The 18,192-nt window shown below is 51.2% G+C and overlaps 1 protein-coding gene across 4 annotated transcripts in view; it reads left to right on the forward strand.

The window, feature by feature from the left end:
• EXOC6B (exocyst complex component 6B) overlaps positions 1 to 18,192 on the forward strand; it is a 144,416-nt gene that overhangs the window by 32,779 nt on the left and 93,445 nt on the right. For all 4 annotated transcript variants that reach the window (XM_044294497.1, XM_044294506.1, XM_044294514.1 and 1 more), the window contains exons 4-8: positions 1,680 to 1,770; positions 2,018 to 2,063; positions 3,204 to 3,408; positions 13,915 to 14,085; positions 16,717 to 16,785. In XM_044294497.1, the coding sequence (XP_044150432.1) occupies positions 1,680 to 1,770; positions 2,018 to 2,063; positions 3,204 to 3,408; positions 13,915 to 14,085; positions 16,717 to 16,785 (582 nt within the window). The remainder of the gene's footprint in view (positions 1 to 1,679; positions 1,771 to 2,017; positions 2,064 to 3,203; positions 3,409 to 13,914; positions 14,086 to 16,716; positions 16,786 to 18,192) is intronic.

Genomic DNA, 18,192 nt, shown 5'->3' on the forward strand with positions numbered 1-18,192 from the left:
AGCAGAGTGGTGATTGGTGGTATCAGAGGTAATGACGGGAAGAGCAGAGTGGTGATTGGTGGTATCAGAGGTAATGACGGGAAGAGCAGAGTGGTGATTGGTGGTATCAGAGGTAATGACGGGAAGAGCAGAGTGGTGATTGGTATCAGAGGTAGTGACAGGAAGAGCAGAGTGGTGATTGGTGGTATCAGAGGTAATGGCGGGAAGAGCAGAGTGGTGATTGGTGGTATCAGAGGTAGTGACAGGAAGAGCAGAGTGATGACTGGTGGTATCAGCGGTAGTGACAGGAAGAGCAGAGTGATAACTGGCGGGATCAGAGGTAATGAAAGAGCAGATTGGTGACTGGCTGGATCAGAGGTAATGACAGGAAGAGCAGAGTGATGACTGGCGGGATCAGAGGTAATGACAGGAAGAGCAGAGTGATGACTGGCGGGATCAGAGGTAATGACAGGAAGAGCAGAGTGATGACTGGCGGGATCAGAGGTGATGACTGGCGGGATCAGAGGTAATGACAGGAAGAGCAGAGTGGTGACTGGCGGGATCAGAGGTAATGACAGGAAGAGCAGAGTGATGACTGGCGGGATCAGAGGTAATGACAGGAAGAGCAGAGTGATGACTGGCGGGATCAGAGGTAATGACAGGAAGAGCAGAGTGATGACTGGCGGGATCAGAGGTAATGACAGGAAGAGCAGAGTGATGACTGGCGGGATCAGAGGTAATGACAGGAAGAGCAGAGTGATGACTGGCGGGATCAGAGGTAATGACAGGAAGAGCAGAGTGATGACTGGCGGGATCAGAGGTAATGACAGGAAGAGCAGAGTGATGACTGGCGGGATCAGAGGTAATGACAGGAAGAGCAGAGTGATGACTGGCGGGATCAGAGGTAATGACAGGAAGAGCAGAGTGATGACTGGCGGGATCAGAGGTAATGACAGGAAGAGCAGAGTGATGACTGGCGGGATCAGAGGTAATGACAGGAAGAGCAGAGTGATGACTGGCGGATCAGAGGTAATGACAGGAAGAACAGAGTGATGACTGGCGGGATCAGAGGTAATGACAGGAAGAGCAGAGTGATGACTGGCGGGATCAGAGGTAATGACAGGAAGAGCAGAGTGATGACTGGCGGGATCAGAGGTAATGACAGGAAGAGCAGAGTGATGACTGGCGGGATCAGAGGTAATGACAGGAAGAGCAGAGTGATGACTGGCGGGATCAGAGGTAATGACAGGAAGAGCAGAGTGATGACTGGCGGGATCAGAGGTAATGACAGGAAGAGCAGAGTGATGACTGGCGGGATCAGAGGTAATGACAGGAAGAGCAGAGTGATGACGGGCGGGATCAGAGGTAATGACAGGAAGAGCAGAGTGATGACTGGCGGGATCAGAGGTAATGACAGGAAGAGCAGATTGGTGACTGGCGGGATCAGAGGTAATGACAGGAAGAGCAGAGTGATGACTGGCGGGATCAGAGATAATGACAGGAAGAGCAGAGTGATGACTGGATACACATATTTTGCAGTTGGTTATGATTTGATGGTAAGTCTTGGTCTGTGCTGATGGGAGTAGTGTTCCGTTAGTGTATGTGTACTATGTATACTGGTGTGATGCGTACGCCATGCAGTTATCTGTAGGAGGACATCATGCGGATATTACACTGACGATGTTCTGCTCTGTCCTCAGTTGTTGTCCACCATGAGGGATCTGCAGCAGTGCCGCATCCAGCAGAGGAACATCACTGCCACCGTGGAGAAGCTCAGTCTGTGCCTGCCCGGTGGGTGCCAGGTCATACCCGCATGTGTACAGTGCGGGATGGTGTCCTCGGGGTGCATTCACATGGGCAGGTGGTGCGGCAGAATTAGTGATGGATGCCTGATGTGTATGCCAGGCGGCCATTAACCTGAGGGGATCAGGGCCCGGTCTTGACCACAGTAGCTGCCCGTGTGAATACTGCCTTACGGGGTGCGTGGCGCCGGTGGTGCCGTTCTTCGTCTGGTCTGACTCTTGTGTTTTCTCTTCAGTGCTGGAGATGTACAGTAAATTACAGGAGCAAATGAAAGCTAAAAGGTGAGTGATGGACTCCGCATCCTCGGAGCGAGTCGTACAGGCGCTCCTGTTCACGTGTCCGCCTTGCTGACAAAAATTTACCTTTTAATATATGCAAATGAGCCTCTAGGAGCAACGGGGGCGTTACCATTACACCTAGAGGCTAAGCGCTCTCTGCAACTACCGCTCCCTCTGCACTTTGACAGGACCAGGCAGGGAGAACGTCATCACACCTGGCTCAAAGTGGACAGGGCGTGGCAGAGAGAGCAGAGCCTCTAGGTGTAATGGTCACTGAGCACAGCGCCATCCATTGTGTAGTGGCTGTGCTTGGTATCACAGCTCAGCACCAGTCACTTCAATGTCCCTGAGCTGTGACCGATGATTGGGACGTCACTGGCCTAGGACGAGGCTGCAGCAGTCACCGGCCTCGTGGAGTCAGACCCCCACCGATCAGGTACTGACGGCCTGTCCCGAGGAGAAGTCATCAGTATTAAACACTCGGAAAACCCCTTAACTCCTGAATAGCAAAGAGCGGCTTTGGTAAAGCAGTTGCTTCCTGTCACCTCTAGAGGCAGCACTTCTTGCTACGGCCTACAGTACGATGTGGTCATGGGTGATGGCGGCCACTCCTCTTCCTGCGCGCTCACCACCGCCTCCCGTCTATTGAGAATCCTGCCAGGTCACACAGCGGGGCTCAGGAGCGGGCGCTCACCACCGCCTCCCGTCCATTGAGAATCCTGCCAGGTCACAGCGGGGCTCAGGAGCGGGCGCTCCCCGGCCGTGTTCACCTACCAGAGGGTTTTAGGGTACTGTAGGCCCCGATCCCATCCGTCAGCACTGCCAGAGCTCATGTACACACTGATGCTCTGCACCCATACAACACACCAAAACCTCCACCCGGCAGCACCTCATCTTTATATATATCTCTGCTTGCTGTCAATGAGCATTTGTGGTCAAGGACTTAAAACCCTTGCATCCAGTCTAGACAATTCAGCAGCTAAATCTCTCTCCTGCCCTGATGGTTTGCTACAATGTATTAGTGCAGATGAGATTTCAGTCATTCACTGACTGTAAGCAGAGGTAGGCAGTACCCTAAACAGAATGTATATTGCAATGTGAAGATGTCGTTGTGAGTGCTCTGACGTCTCCCCTCCCTTGTAGACATTACCCTGCACTGAAGACCCTGGAGCAGATGGAGCACACTTACCTGCCCCAGGTCAGTCACTACCGCTTCTGTCAGTCCATGGTGGACAACATCCCCAAACTACGGGAGCAGATCAAAGATGTCTCCATGTCAGATCTGAAGGATTTCCTCGAGAGCATCCGCAAGCACTCTGAGAGGATCGGGGAGTTCGCCATGAAGCAGGTAAGAGCACCGCCAGGCACTAGGACTACAACTCCTCTGTCTGCTGGAGGCTGTAGTACATCACGTCACATGTAGTGTCCTCTGTCCTGGGTGGAGGTGAGGTGACCCTGCCACTTCTAGAGGACAAACTCAGATAAAAGTGCTGTACGGGCCGCTCTCCGGAGCGCAGGTCCATCACACCCTCCGGTAGGGACAGGACACACAGACCCAGGGACGTTCTCTTCTGGTCTCGTAGTCTTTCAGTAGGTTTGTGTGAAATCTTCTTAGATAGTCGTCACTGGCCAGAAACGTTCCCGTCATCAGGACCTGCCCACCACACCAGCCCCTGGCCTACGTCACCCCCTCTGATTTATTGTCAGCGGCCATTTTCGGAGTGGGCTTCACCGCTGGGAATGGTACAGACAGGATGGAGCTTTATCAGTCATGGCTTTGCATCCACCATTGTACGTTTGATGGGAAGTTGCCCTTCGTGTCCTGGAGCCATCCCATGAAGGCAGAGTAACAAGTCCTTTGGGCGTGTCGTTCGTGGTTGTCACCCTTGTAGGTGGTCTGGATCAGGCTCATCTTTCCAGGTCATGATTTTCAGGGTGTGTTGTGGTGTTCCTCATGGCTGATATTTGAGGACCTCTTTTTCTCCTCTGACCACCCAGCTCCACTTCCAGACCATGTCTCTTTATCGTTCGCCCAGAGGACATGCCCCTCAGTTGGCAGCGCTGCGCATTGACGTTCCTGACGGTTCAGCCAGAGTTGAAAGATCAGTGGCGAGGGAAAGTGGCGGCAGCGGATGGCATGCCTTCTCCATGTCGGCACAGCCTCCCCCGGGGGGCATCGCTCCACGGTTTCAAAGCATGTGTTAAACTTTATGTGATACTGATTAGAACCCGGAGCTTCAGGGTGACTTGGCAGCGGCCGACTCCGAGAGCAAAGATGCCAGAAATACTAAACGATGCCAGACGTATGGGGAGGAAGGTGTGCGCCTCTCATCGGCCTGCTCGAGGAAAGCATCTTGTGTTGTAGCAGCCATATGGAAGCAATAGCCCGGGTGTAAGTCACCGATCCTGGCAGCAGCTGGAGGGAAGTGCGAGATGCTGAGGACAATGAGATGTCAGAACTCGGTGATGAGTCGCTGAGCTCTGTCTCTGCTGTTCCTGTAGACAGTGTCTCTACATAGGTGGATCTGGTGGCTTGTCCATGGTCTAAATGTACCACAGACCCCCCCCCAGTGTGTACCTCATAATTGGTTTGGTCCATTTTTCTCTAGAGACCTTGAGTCATATTTTTCTTGGCAACTGGAGAGCTCAGCTTTACTCCACTGCCACCTGGCATTGAGCTGCTATGTAGAGTTTACAGCTTTGGTTGACGATCAGTGGTCAGGTAGGTGACACAAACTGAAGGACAGTCCTGGAGAAGGTTGGCCTACCACCGTTGATTTTCTCCGAAACCTCCTGATTATTTTTGTTTCTCTTGAAGGAATATTTTTGAGAAGGTTTTATGTTCATGAATGGTCCTGTGACGAGGCCCCAAGATTTTTAGGGGAGGTGTTGCGTAAGGGTTGGGGTCACTTGTGCTTTCACATCCTAGTATTAGTATCCAATCAGTGCCAAGCCCCACGGACCAAGGTGTCCTACATGTTATTGGTAAGGGGTTTAGACCACCCTAATTCGGTGGGAGAGTCTCCCCTTACCTTCACTTGCTAATAGAGGATGTGTCCCCTCCCGTTCATGGCAGTGAGCAGACCATCACTATCCATGGCCAATCTGGACCCTTTATATTGTATGTCAATGAGCTCTCCTCCAGAGGGAAGAAAACGTTCTCTCTAGCGCCACCTGTAGGAGTCAATTTCCCACCGATAGAAGAGCCTTGATTAGGGATTTAGCTAACGGAAGAGACAGACATCCCCAGAGATCTTGCTGAGAATCCTTTGACGTAGCTGGCAAACTGTCTACAGATAGGTGTCTCTTCCCTTTGGAGGAGTCTCTGTAAAAGCTGTTGACCTACCTCTAGGTGGCACTATAGAGGCTGTGTTCATCCTTCTGGAGGAGAGCTCATGTACTTTTCCCATGAAGCATTGCTGTGGGACTCCATACCTGGTGGGTCTCTTCAGTGATGGCCGGTGCGGAGGACGGTGCCGCCCGTGTATTTGGCGCTGTATCGGGCTCTCCATTTGCACTGCAGCTGTTGGGAGATGGATTTCATTAATATGTAGACGATCGCCTGACATACAAATCACAGGCAATTAAGAGACTTCAGAAACCCAGCATGGCAGCCACATGGCGCTCTCATCTCAGCTGAGGAGCTCGGCGGGTCATGTGTAGTGCACACGGCGTCCTGGTGTGGTCCCCATAGACACAGCTACAGATGTGCAGAAAACCGCCACATCCTGCCCCCGGCACGCTGCTATGTATGAGAGCCTGTCCTCACATCCAGCTACTACACACCAGGCGTTCTCCTCCTTCTCCACTATAGAAGATTTACTGACCACGTGATGTCCCAGCAGAAGTATTAACCCCCCCGTCATGGTGACGAGCCACAGTCATCCCTAGAACAGACTACTCACATAAAGTAATGGAGGAGATGGCTGTACACCTGTATGGGAACGATAGTGAGTGCAGCTCTGGAGTATAATACAGGATGTAACTCAGGATCAGTACAGGATAAATAATGTATGTACATAGTGACTGCACCAGCAGAATAGTGAGTACAGCTCTGGAGTATAATACAGGATGTAACTCAGGATCAGTACAGGATAAGTAATGTATGTACACAGTGACTGCACCAGCAGAATAGTGAGTGCAGCTCTGGAGTATAATACAGGATGTAACTCAGGATCAGTACAGGATAAGTAATGCATGTACACAGTGACTGCACCAGCAGAATAGTGAGTGCAGCTCTGGAGTATAATACAGGGTGTAACTCAGGATCAGTACAGGATAAGTAATGTATGTACACAGTGACTGCACCAGCAGAATAGTGAGTGCAGCTCTGAAGTATAATACAGGATGTAACTCAGGATCAGTACAGGATAAGTACTGTATGTACACAGTGACTGCACCAGCAGAATAGTGAGTGCAGCTCTGGAGTATAATACAGGATGTAACTCAGGATCAGTACAGGATAAGTAATGTATGTACACAGTGACTGCACCAGCAGAATAGTGAGTGCAGCTCTGGAGTATAATACAGGATGTAACTCAGGATCAGTACAGGATAAGTAATGTATGTACACAGTGACTGCACCAGCAGAATAGTGAGTGCAGCTCTGGAGTATAATACAGGATGTAACTCAGGATCAGTACAGGATAAGTAATGTATGTGCACAGTGACTGCACCAGCAGAATAGCGAGTGCAGCTCTGGAGTATAATACCGGATGTAACTCAGGATCAGTACAGGATAAGTAATGTATGTGCACAGTGACTGCACCAGCAGAATAGCGAGTGCAGCTCTGGAGTATAATACAGGATGTAACTCAGGATCAGTACAGGATAAGTAATGTATGTACACAGTGACTGCACCAGCAGAATAATGAGTGCAGCTCTGGAGTATAATACAGGATGTAACTCAGGATCAGTACATGATAAGTAATGTAATGTATGTGCACAGTGACTCCACCAGCAGAATAGTGAGTGCAGCTCTGGAGTATAATACAGGATGTAACTCAGCATCAGTACAGGATAAGTAATGTATGTACACAGTGACTGCACCAGCAGAATAGTGAGTGCAGCTCTGGAGTATAATACAGGATGTAACTCAGGATCAGTACAGGATAAGTAATGTATGTACACAGTGACTGCACCAGCAGAATAGTGAGTGCAGCTCTGGAGTATAATACAGGATGTAACTCAGGATCAGTACAGGAGAAGTAATGTATGTGCACAGTGACTGCACCAGCAGAATAGTGAGTGCAGCTCTGCAGTATAATACAGGATGTAACCCGGGATCAGTACAGGATAAGTAATGTGTGTACACAGTGACTGCACCAGCAGAATAGTGAGTGCAGCTCCGGAGTATAATACAGGATAAGTAATGTAATCACAGAGCAGTTTAGTATTGGAGAAGGACATCGCTGTCTATCTCTTGGCCTGTGGTAACTGTCTGTGATGGGATGCAGCATACAGGTCGGGGGCCCCTATGTGTGAGGGCCGATCAGAGCCGCTCTAATGGAGTATCGGGTCTTGGCGTTCGTTCTTGTCTGTGATTTCTAAGGTAATTGAGAAGGCTCATTTCTCTTCGGTGTGCGGGGGAGGGGAGGCTGGATCGGTGCCTGCCTGTAATTTGAAGGTTACGAGGTTTCTGTGGTTGGCGAACATTAGAGGGATTATCTTTCATCCAAGCCTGTGTCTGCGGAGTCCTCAGCCTTAAAGGGGATGTCCAGTGTATACTACTGGCTGCACATGTGCTGGGAACACGGCCGCTGATCGGGGATCCCGTCCATCATCCGTTTACACTGGGGACGGACCCCTCCATCAGCAGCCATGTTCCCAGCACACGCGCAGCTACTAATATAAACCCGCCAACCCCTTTCACCCTTTTGTGGCTCAGCAGCACTGAGACTGGTGGTGTCTACAGCGCCCATCAGGGAGCTAGGAGTCCACGTCGTCCCTCTACAACGGGGCAGTGGATAGATCTCTGCATCCTGTCAGTGAATGGGAACAGTCTAGTTTAGAAGAGATGCCGCCATTTCTCCTGATTATTGCAGTTATTAGCAGTCCCTGCTTTGCGTCGTTCCTCTGTTACTCCTCTTAGAAATGTATGATTAATTGGATGTAGTCAGTTCACTGATGGCTGGTGTGCCCGAGGTGCGGCTGCCATGTTGCCGGCTGACATCTGGGCCGTACCATTACTCAGGAGTAATGCCAGCTTCTATGACCGCCCCTATAGCATACAGCCCCCCCCTCCTCATCGCCTGGAGGAACGGACTGTTTGCCGCCCGCGTCTCTGTAGGATGCAGACTGCATGGCTGATGGACCTGACGTGTGCCGCCGGTAGCACAGCCTGAATCATGGCTCTGGCATTTGGCTCCCGGCCGTGCATTGACATTCATGTATTCTTCCCCGGCGTCCAGATCTTTTCTGTGACCACACTCTGCCTGGAGATACGGCAGCCACGAGCGGCCATCTGTTCTCAGCTCTGTCTGGATGAGGTCAGGGCTCCGGTCATGTCCGACCACCTCAGTGCCCGCAGTATGCCATCTTATGGAGGAAGGTCCACTGCTTGTGCATTGAGCTCCAGGTAGAAGCTGATCTCGGGGGGGCTACCTGACAACGTGCCATAGGTAGGGCTGCGCAGAGAGTTGTGCCCCCTCTGTATAAGGGAACCCACTTGATCCTATGAGCCATCAAGCACTGGTGACCGGAGGAGATCCTCTGACACTCGGGCCCTCCTACATCTCAGGTAGGTGGTGGGGGCATCTGTCCATCTTCTAAGCCGTTCAGCGCTGAAAACCACTGAACTATGCATTGTGTGAGGGACTAACTTAAAGGGGTTTTGTCATCTGGGACATTGGTGGCATATCGTTAGGACATGGCACCTAACTCCAGAACCGGGCCCGGAAAGTGCGCTGACTCCCGTCATTCATTGCTATGGGACTGCCGATAGTAGACGAGCGCTGACTTGGCTGGTTCCTGCCGCCCGATAGGAGTTGAAGCAGCAGTGGCCGCGCTTGAACCGTGCTTTTTTTATTTATTTTTTTCTAATGGGAGATTTGGAAATAGTAGAGGGCATGCTCGGCTTTTTAAAAAATATATATTTTTTAAATTCCCATAGAAATCAAAGGACAAGCACGACCACCACCCCTAGGACTGCGGGAACTATAGAAGCTATTTTCGGCAGTCCTATAGAAATGAATGGAGGGTGGCAGCGCATGCACAGTGTCGTCTCGTTCTCTTTGGTGGCTCCATTCTAGAGACAGGTGACATGGGTGGCATAGTAATGTCTCAGGTGAGACAACCACTTTAAGGTCCCTCACCTCTGGCTATAGTTTTTCTTGATTTGGTCAGTCGTCAGCCACGAAGTCCCCCCTTCCCCCCCAACCCTACCTGCTGGAAAGTTTGGAGCTTGTTGAGAAAGTGGCGACAAATTAGTTAAGTCGTTATTCGCTGGTTAAGTTTTATTAATTTCCGTTTTTTTCCTGGCGCAGAAAAGCCTCTCCCCAGATTATCCATCGGCTTAGGACATATCTGTATGTCCTATAGCAGGGATGCTAAACCTGTGGCCCTCTAGCTGTTGCAAAACTACAACTCTCAGCATAATAGATGTAGGCTGCCCAGGCATGCTGGGAGTTGTAGTTTTGCAATAGCTGGAGGGCCACAAGTTGAGCATCCCTGTCCTATAGGGTTAATACGAATGTCTGGAAACCCGAAAGCAGAGCGTCCCCCGTCTTTGCCGCGAGGCCCCAAGTGGTGTCCGGAGACGCCTCTTGATGTGACGGTTTTATGTTCGTCTGCGCAGCAGCAGACGACCTCCCCGAGTTTACATGAGGATAGCGCGGTGATAGAAATACATCTCCGCTGATCTAATGCACCACGAATGGAGCCCCCGTCCTGCACTCAGTACTGCGGCATCCACGTCTGCTTTCACTGTAAATCTGTAACATCTCACAATGTCTACCAGGGCGACAGTATGCCTGCTTCTAAGGTGGCAGGGGCCCCGGGCCCCTGGAGCTACAGCTGCATGCATCCTGGGGCTGGAGGAGAAGACCTGCTGTCAGTACATTACCCTTCTATGATTGCTATGTGCAGTTTGTGCTCTGTCCAGCAGAGGGCGATGTCTGACCAGTATTGACCACTGCTGCCTGTAGAGCCAAAATGAGATGAATGAGGGTGACCACCGAGGGTCACAGGGCGAGCCACTTGTATCCATAAAGGGGCATTTGAGCTCCCAAACCACAGATTAGCAGCTACAGAAGACTGATCACTCACCAGTCACATCGACATGGACTACATGATGGTGAGAAGGGAAAGTGAGAGCGGCCCCAGTGGTCTCCTGAACACTTTCACCTCCATAAGAAACCCAATACTCAGCCTCATTTATCAGTGGGGTTACAGCCGCCGGAGCCTGAACTCCGCTCTGACACCATAATTACTGCTCTGAAAAAATGCTTGTGGGGAAAGTTTTCCTGTGATCAGTCATTTTAGTGACCAAGTGTCCTCTTCTGGCAGGGGTAGGGTTAATACTCCGCAGTCCTCCTGGTGACTGGGTGCACCCGGGGTCTGGTTATGAGGCGACGTCTCCTGGCAGGGGTAGGGTTAATACTCCGCAGTCCTCCTGGTGACCTGGTGCACCCGGGGTCTGGTTATGAGGCGACGTCTCCTGGCAGGGGTAAGGTTAATACTCTGCAGTCCTCCTGGTGACCGTATGCACCCGGGGTCTGGTTATGAGGCGACATCTCCTGGCAGGGGTAGGGTTAATGCTCCGCAGTCCTCCTGGTGACCGGGTGCACCCGGGGTCTGGTTATAAGGCGACGTCTCCTGGCAGGGGTAGGGTTAATGCTCCGCAGTCCTCCTGGTGACCGGGTGCACCCGGGGTCTGGTTATGAGGTGACGTCTCCTGGCAGGGGTAGGGTTAATGCTTCGCAGTCCTCCTGCTGACCGGGTGCACCCGGGGTCTGGTTATGAGGTGACGTCTCCTGGCAGGGGTAGGGTTAAGACTCCACAGTCCTCCTGGTGACCGGGTGCACCCGGGGTCTGGTTATGAGGCGACGTCTCCTGGCAGGGGTAGGGTTAAGACTCCACAGTCCTCCTGGTGACCGGGTGCACCCGGGGTCTGGTTATGAGGCGACGTCTCCTGGCAGGGGTAGGGTTAATGCTCCGCAGTCCTCCTGGTGACCGGGTGCACCCGGGGTCTGGTTATAAGGCGACGTCTCCTGGCAGGGGTAGGGTTAATACTCCGCAGTCCTCCTGGTGACCGGGTGCACCCGGGGTCTGGTTATGAGGTGACGTCTCCTGGCAGGGGTAGGGTTAATATTCTGCAGTCCTTCTGGTGACCGGGTGCACCCGGCGTCTGGTTATGAGGTGACGTCTCCTGGCAGGGGTAGGGTTAATATTCTGCAGTCCTTCTGGTGACCGGGTGCACCCGGCGTCTGGTTATGAGGTGACGTCTCCTGGCAGGGGTAGGGTTAATGCTCCGCAGTCCTCCTGGTGACCGGGTGCACCCGGGGTCTGGTTATGAGGCGACGTCTCCTGGCAGGGGTAGGGTTAATACTCTGCAGTCCTCCTGGTGACCGGGTGCACCCGGGGTCTGGTTATAAGGCGACGTCTCCTGGCAGGGGTAGGGTTAATACTCCGCAGTCCTCCTGGTGACCGGGTGCACCCGGGGTCTGGTTATGAGGCGACGTCTCCTGGCAGGGGTAGGGTTAATGCTCCGCAGTCCTCCTGGTGACCGGGTGCACCCGGGGTCTGGTTATGAGGCGACGTCTCCTGGCAGGGGTAGGGTTAATGCTCCGCAGTCCTCCTGGTGACCGGGTGCACCCGGGGTCTGGTTATGAGACGACGTCTCCTGGCAGGGGTAGGGTTAATGCTCCGCAGTCCTCCTGGTGACCGGGTGCACCCGGGGTCTGGTTATGAGGTGACGTCTCCTGGCAGTGGTAGGGTTAATGCTCCGCAGTCCTCCTGGTGACCGGGTGCACCCGGGGTCTGGTTATGAGGCGACGTCTCCTGGCAGGGGTAGGGTTAATGCTCCGCAGTCCTCCTGGTGACCGGGTGCACCCGGGGTCTGGTTATGAGGCGACGTCTCCTGGCAGGGGTAGGGTTAATACTCTGCAGTCCTCCTGGTGACCGGGTGCACCCGGGGTCTGGTTATAAGGCGACGTCTCCTGGCAGGGGTAGGGTTAATACTCCGCAGTCCTCCTGGTGACCGGGTGCACCCGGGGTCTGGTTATGAGGCGACGTCTCCTGGCAGGGGTAGGGTTAATGCTCCGCAGTCCTCCTGGTGACCGGGTGCACCCGGGGTCTGGTTATGAGGCGACGTCTCCTGGCAGGGGTAGGGTTAAGACTCAGCAGTCCTCCTGGTGACCGGGTGCACCCGGGGTCTGGTTATAAGGCGACGTCTCCTGGCAGGGGTAGGGTTAATACTCCGCAGTCCTCCTGGTGACCGGGTGCACCCGGGGTCTGGTTATGAGGCGACGTCTCCTGGCAGGGGTAGGGTTAATGCTCCGCAGTCCTCCTGGTGACCGGGTGCACCCGGGGTCTGGTTATGAGGCGACGTCTCCTGGCAGGGGTAGGGTTAATGCTCCGCAGTCCTCCTGGTGACCGGGTGCACCCGGGGTCTGGTTATGAGACGACGTCTCCTGGCAGGGGTAGGGTTAATGCTCCGCAGTCCTCCTGGTGACCGGGTGCACCCGGGGTCTGGTTATGAGGTGACGTCTCCTGGCAGGGGTAGGGTTAATGCTCCGCAGTCCTCCTGGTGACCGGGTGCACCCGGGGTCTGGTTATGAGGCGACGTCTCCTGGCAGGGGTAGGGTTAATGCTCCGCAGTCCTCCTGGTGACCGGGTGCACCCGGGGTCTGGTTATGAGGCGACGTCTCCTGTCAGGGGTAGGGTTAATACTCCGCAGTCCTCCTGGTGACCGGGTGCACCCGGGGTCTGGTTATAAGGCGACGTCTCCTGGCAGGGGTAGGGTTAATACTCCGCAGTCCTCCTGGTGACCGGGTGCACCCGGGGTCTGGTTATGAGACGACGTCTCCTGGCAGGGGTAGGGTTAATGCTCCGCAGTCCTCCTGGTGACCGGGTGCACCCGGGGTCTGGTGTATGTAACCACTTAGGGCTTTTTTCATCTCCACAGCCTGCAGCTTTCATGAAAAGACTGAAAACACCAGGGAGCCATTTCCAGGCCATGTCTGGCTATGCCTGCCGCCTTCTCCTCCAACCTTTGATCTTGCCATGCTCCCTCTCCCTGTGGAGCTCTGCAGGCCTCGGCTCTGGAGCTTTTCTTCTGTAATTGTTCTCAGTCAGTATACTGTTACAGGCCGGTCAGGAGCCTCCTACGGCACGTTGGCCCTGGGTTCAGGTTAGAATGCTCCCTGGAGGGTCGAGCAGTAGAGTCCCCGCTCAGATATGGTCCATCAGCATTGTTTGCTTCACAGGCATAAACACCTGGCCACCATACCGTGACCTCCTCCTTTGCCATGTTATAATAATGCCTGGCCTGCGAAGGGTGTGAGCAGGAGTCCGACTGGAGCAGCAGATAAACCACTGGTCTTGGCACGCTCGTCCAAACTCCTTTGCTGCAGGACAGAAGTGCCTATAAGATAATTTGTGAGTGGTGTTTGCTGGCCGGTCACTCCTCGAAGCCTCCATAGATCAAAGTGGTTGACATTTTCTGGGGAGGCCTCTTTTCTGATATGTGTCCACCATTACACTGCTTAGCAAGTTTAACCTGAAATAAGATGCCTTGCAGTACTGGACGCAGGTCCCTGCTTCTTCTCTGAGGGTCCCTGTGCACCTTGTCTCTAAGATATCTGACCATGCTGTGGGTACACGCCTGCTGTAATCCACCTCATCTTCTCTCTAGGCTCAGCAGCAGAGGAGCCTCGACAACATAATGACCTTTCAAACCAAGGGCGTCCTCGGAAAGAGATATAGGAAGGACCTATGTCTGAATCCAGAGATGAATGGCACAAGTCCCATGTCTGAGAAGGATTCTGGAATCCTGGATGTGGAGGATGAAGATGAGGAAGAAGAGGTAAAGTAATGCTGTATGTGTTGGGGGAGGGGGATGTCGCTGAGACTATTGGTGAATGATGGCGAGTAGTATTGTGGAGAGAATCCAAAAATGCATTCGGAAAGTCTTCAGATCATGTCACTTCTTAAACATTTTATTATGTTGTTCTCATCATTCTGCACTCAATACACCATAATGAGAAAGCGAAAAAGAATTTACTAAAAACATAAAATCGAACATTTCTCATGGACGTAAATATTCAGACCCTTTGCTGTGACACTTGGCATTTAGCTCTGGGGCCTCCCATTTATCTTAATCATCTCTGAGATGTTCTACACCTTGATTTGGAGTCACCTGTGGTAAATTCAGTAGACTGGATATGATTTGGAAAGACACAGCCCTGTCTATATAAGGTCTCACAGCGGACAATCCATATCAGAGCAAAAACCAAGCCATGAGGAGGAAAGACCTGCCTGTAGAGCTCAGAGACAGGATTGTGTGGAGGCACAGATCTGGAGACGGAGACAAAAACTGCACTGCAAGTTCCCAAGAGCACAGTGACCTCCGTAATTCTTAAATGGAAGAAATTTGGTACAACTAGGATAGCCGCCCCAGCAATCTAAGTAATTGGGGGAGAAGGGCCTTGGTAACAGTGGTGACCAAGAACCCAATGGTCACTCTGGCTGAACTCCAAAACTTCTGTGTGTAGATAGGAGAAAGTTCTAGAAGGTCAGCCATTACTGCAGCACTTAGTTAAGTCCAGCATATAGAAATAACCCTTATATAGAGAGATTAGATTTTAATTATTACTAAATTGATGTATACTACACACAACGATATAGGTAGTGCCACCAGGGTATTGGGTGGGCCAGTATTAGAGGGAGGAGGGAGGGGAAGGGGGGGCGGGGAGATGTGTGATGTTGGGGAGAGGGATGATAGTCCCTACACTCGTGCCCTAGCCTAGCCCTCTGCCCAGGGACGTCCCCTGAAGGTGGGGACTCCCTGTCCTCGAACCTCAGCTACCCACTCCTGCTATACCCTATCAAGTACAGGTGGGAGGGGGGATACCCCTGGGTAAACTCCTATAAAAGACAGACCGACATTACAAGACAAACAGTGCCCTATGTATACAGCCCTGATGATGCAAAATATCAACAGGTACATGGTGCACTCAAAAACAATTATTAAAAACACCCTAACGTGATAATTTCATCAATACAGTATAAGATAGTTACAACGATACAATAACCATAATTACATGGTAAACCCTGACGCGTTTCCCCCTACTATGTGGGATCATCAGGAGGTGACTTAGATACGATATTATCCGATATTTGAATAGAGGATACAACAAGTGAAACGGAGGCCGCTCCTATAGAGGGACCTCCGTGACGTGGGTGTAGATCACCGTTCTCAATATACCGGAGTCTCTTATGTTTTAATATACAGATTGGACCAGTTGATATTCCTAGGAGGAGGAGGAGGTACAAGACCAGATAGCGTAGACCTAAATTTCCAAGCCGTCAAGGATATATGATGGGTCTTGAGTCCGCAGAGTGCTAGACGTGTGATAACTCGCGCCACAGAAGTTTGTTTGTGGCCGTAGACCAGCATACACAGAAGGCGACGAGACCCCCTTAAAATTTAGTCGTCGGCCCTTGTCCAGAAGTCGATTATGGCTCTGATATGCCGCCCTATAGGTAGGGTTTAATCGTCAGGATATGGCTTGATGAGCCCAGCCGCTTCTTGGTGCAGAGGGTAAAGGTTTTAGGTCTGGTCCTCCATGTTGAAAACCTTCTGATGTCCAATCAGCACTCCAGCAATCTGGGCTTTATGGCAGAGTGGCCAGAAAAAAAGCCTCTTCTCATTAAAAGATACATGAAAGACACCTGCAGTTAATAAAAAATAAAATAAAAAGCCTAAAGGATTAAACCAAGATTGAACTTTTTAACCTCAATTCTAAGTGTTGTGTCTGGAGAAGACCAGACCCTGCTCATCACCTGCCCAATATCATCCCTATAGGGAGACTGCTCAGGGTTGAGGGAACGCTGGATGGAGTAAAGTACAGAGATATTCTTAATGTAAACTTGATCCAGAGGGGTCTGGACCTCAGACTAAACTGAAGGTTCACCTTCGAACAAGACAATGACCCGAAGCACACAGCCAGGACATCACAGGAGCGGCTTAGGGACACCTCTGTGAATGCCTTTGAGTGGCCTAGCCAGAGCCCTGACTTGAATCCAATTGAACATCTCTGAAGAGACCTGCAGATGGCTGTCCACTAATGGTTCCTATCCAACCAGACAGAGCTTGAGAGGATCTGCAGAGAATGGCAGAAAATTCCCAAATCCAGTTGTGCAAACCTTGTGGCATCATCCCCAAGGAGACTGGAGGCAGTAACAACGGCAAAAGGGGCTTAAACCAAGTCCCGAGTAAAGGGTGTGAATACTTATGTCAATGCATGATTTTAGTTTTTCCTTCTCAATAAATTAGCAAAGGTTTCAAACATGCTGCTTTCACTTTCTGTTGGATTGAGTGCAGATTGATGGGGGACAACGAGGTCGCAACATCACAAAATGTCAAAGAAGTGACCGTGTCTAAAGACCTTCCAGATGCAGTGTCTATCATGTGATCTCTTCTTATCTCTTACAGGCACCGGGCACACAAGACTTGGTCGATTTTTCTCCAGTGTACCGTTGTTTACACATCTACACGGTGCTGGTAAGTGCAGGTCACCATGGTGGTACCCGCTTCCATAGTTGGTATTTACCTTTATCGCAGCTTTAACTTCTGTAGCGCTCTCTCTCTGTCTTCATAGGCATCTTTTGCTGGCAGAAAGTATATACCTGCAGTTAGGTCAGCTGTTCAGGAGAAGTGGCTACACAACCATGTATAGTCCTGCATCGGGGTCTACAGGTGTAGTCTAACACAAGGCCTGACTCAGGACTTTGCATGGTTTTGCCATTGTGACTAAGCAAATGGAAGCCAGGGCGCGCTATGGTCAGTATGTGCCACCCTTTTAGGCTAATTCACTGTGCACTTGAAGTGATTATAAATCAAACATACAGGAGATGAGACTCTGAGCATGGACTACGAGACTTACGAGACTTGATATGTTTAGTGTAAGCTCCTATGACAGGGACTGTAATGGGCACGGCCCGCGCCCCTTACATCCCCCCCTTATGTTCTGCTGCTGTAGCAATGACTAGATAATGTTGCAGTTGTAGTAACATTTTCATCAATGTTCTGTACATTCCAGATCGGACATGTTCTTATGTCTTGAGAAATATGGTCTTCTCCTCTACCAACCTGTCTGTGATCATCAGGCTTCAGGGGCTCTATTCCCATTACTCCTTTTGTCTGTTTTCCAGGGGAATCACAGTTTCGTAAGGAAACCAGGCCCTGGCTCCCAGCATTAGGCACGTTGCTTATAATTATGCTCTTCATTAATGGCTGGGGATTTCTTTCACTGGCAGGAATACTAATGACTCAGAATGCCTGCTAGGAACATCCATCTCTATATTGAAATCGGGGTTAATACAATATTTCACTACAAACTTCACAGAGGTCACAGAGATGAAGCTGCGATGAGGGACGTTTAATCAGTCCTTCATTCAAAAGACAGTGGGCAGTAGCCTCCTTTGGCCAATTTCTTGATACCATGCATTCAACATTTGACTGATCGACTACATGGTTTTACTTAAATTCACTTGGGAACTGTTCATTTATAATTTTATATTGGAGCAGTAAAAATTGTTTGCAAAAGTGCACACGCTTCAGAATCTGAGGTGGACCGGCGGTGGCAGGGTCTGCTGTCTATGACCAGGTCTGGCTTTTGCTGCATGTCTGGGCATAATCTGGTTAATGTGAATTTTTTATACAACCGGTATAGTCTGAAAAAACAAAAAAAGTCTTGTTAAGTAGCTTGTGCGCGGGCAAAGTTGCAAGACATGTCCGTGTCATCATGAATGGTGTGCGCCATGTGATAAATTACTGCACGACTGGAATCTCCTCTCATCTGTCAGAAGAAATCCATGTGGAAACCTCCAGAAGAAGGGTTGTTTGATGAGAATTAGGATGTCATTACAGTGTTTTCTTAGTCAGGATCGCACGGCGGACACGGGGACG

This window comes from Bufo gargarizans, chromosome 1 (genome assembly GCF_014858855.1).
Source record: "Bufo gargarizans isolate SCDJY-AF-19 chromosome 1, ASM1485885v1, whole genome shotgun sequence".
Lineage (NCBI taxonomy): Eukaryota > Metazoa > Chordata > Amphibia > Anura > Bufonidae > Bufo > Bufo gargarizans.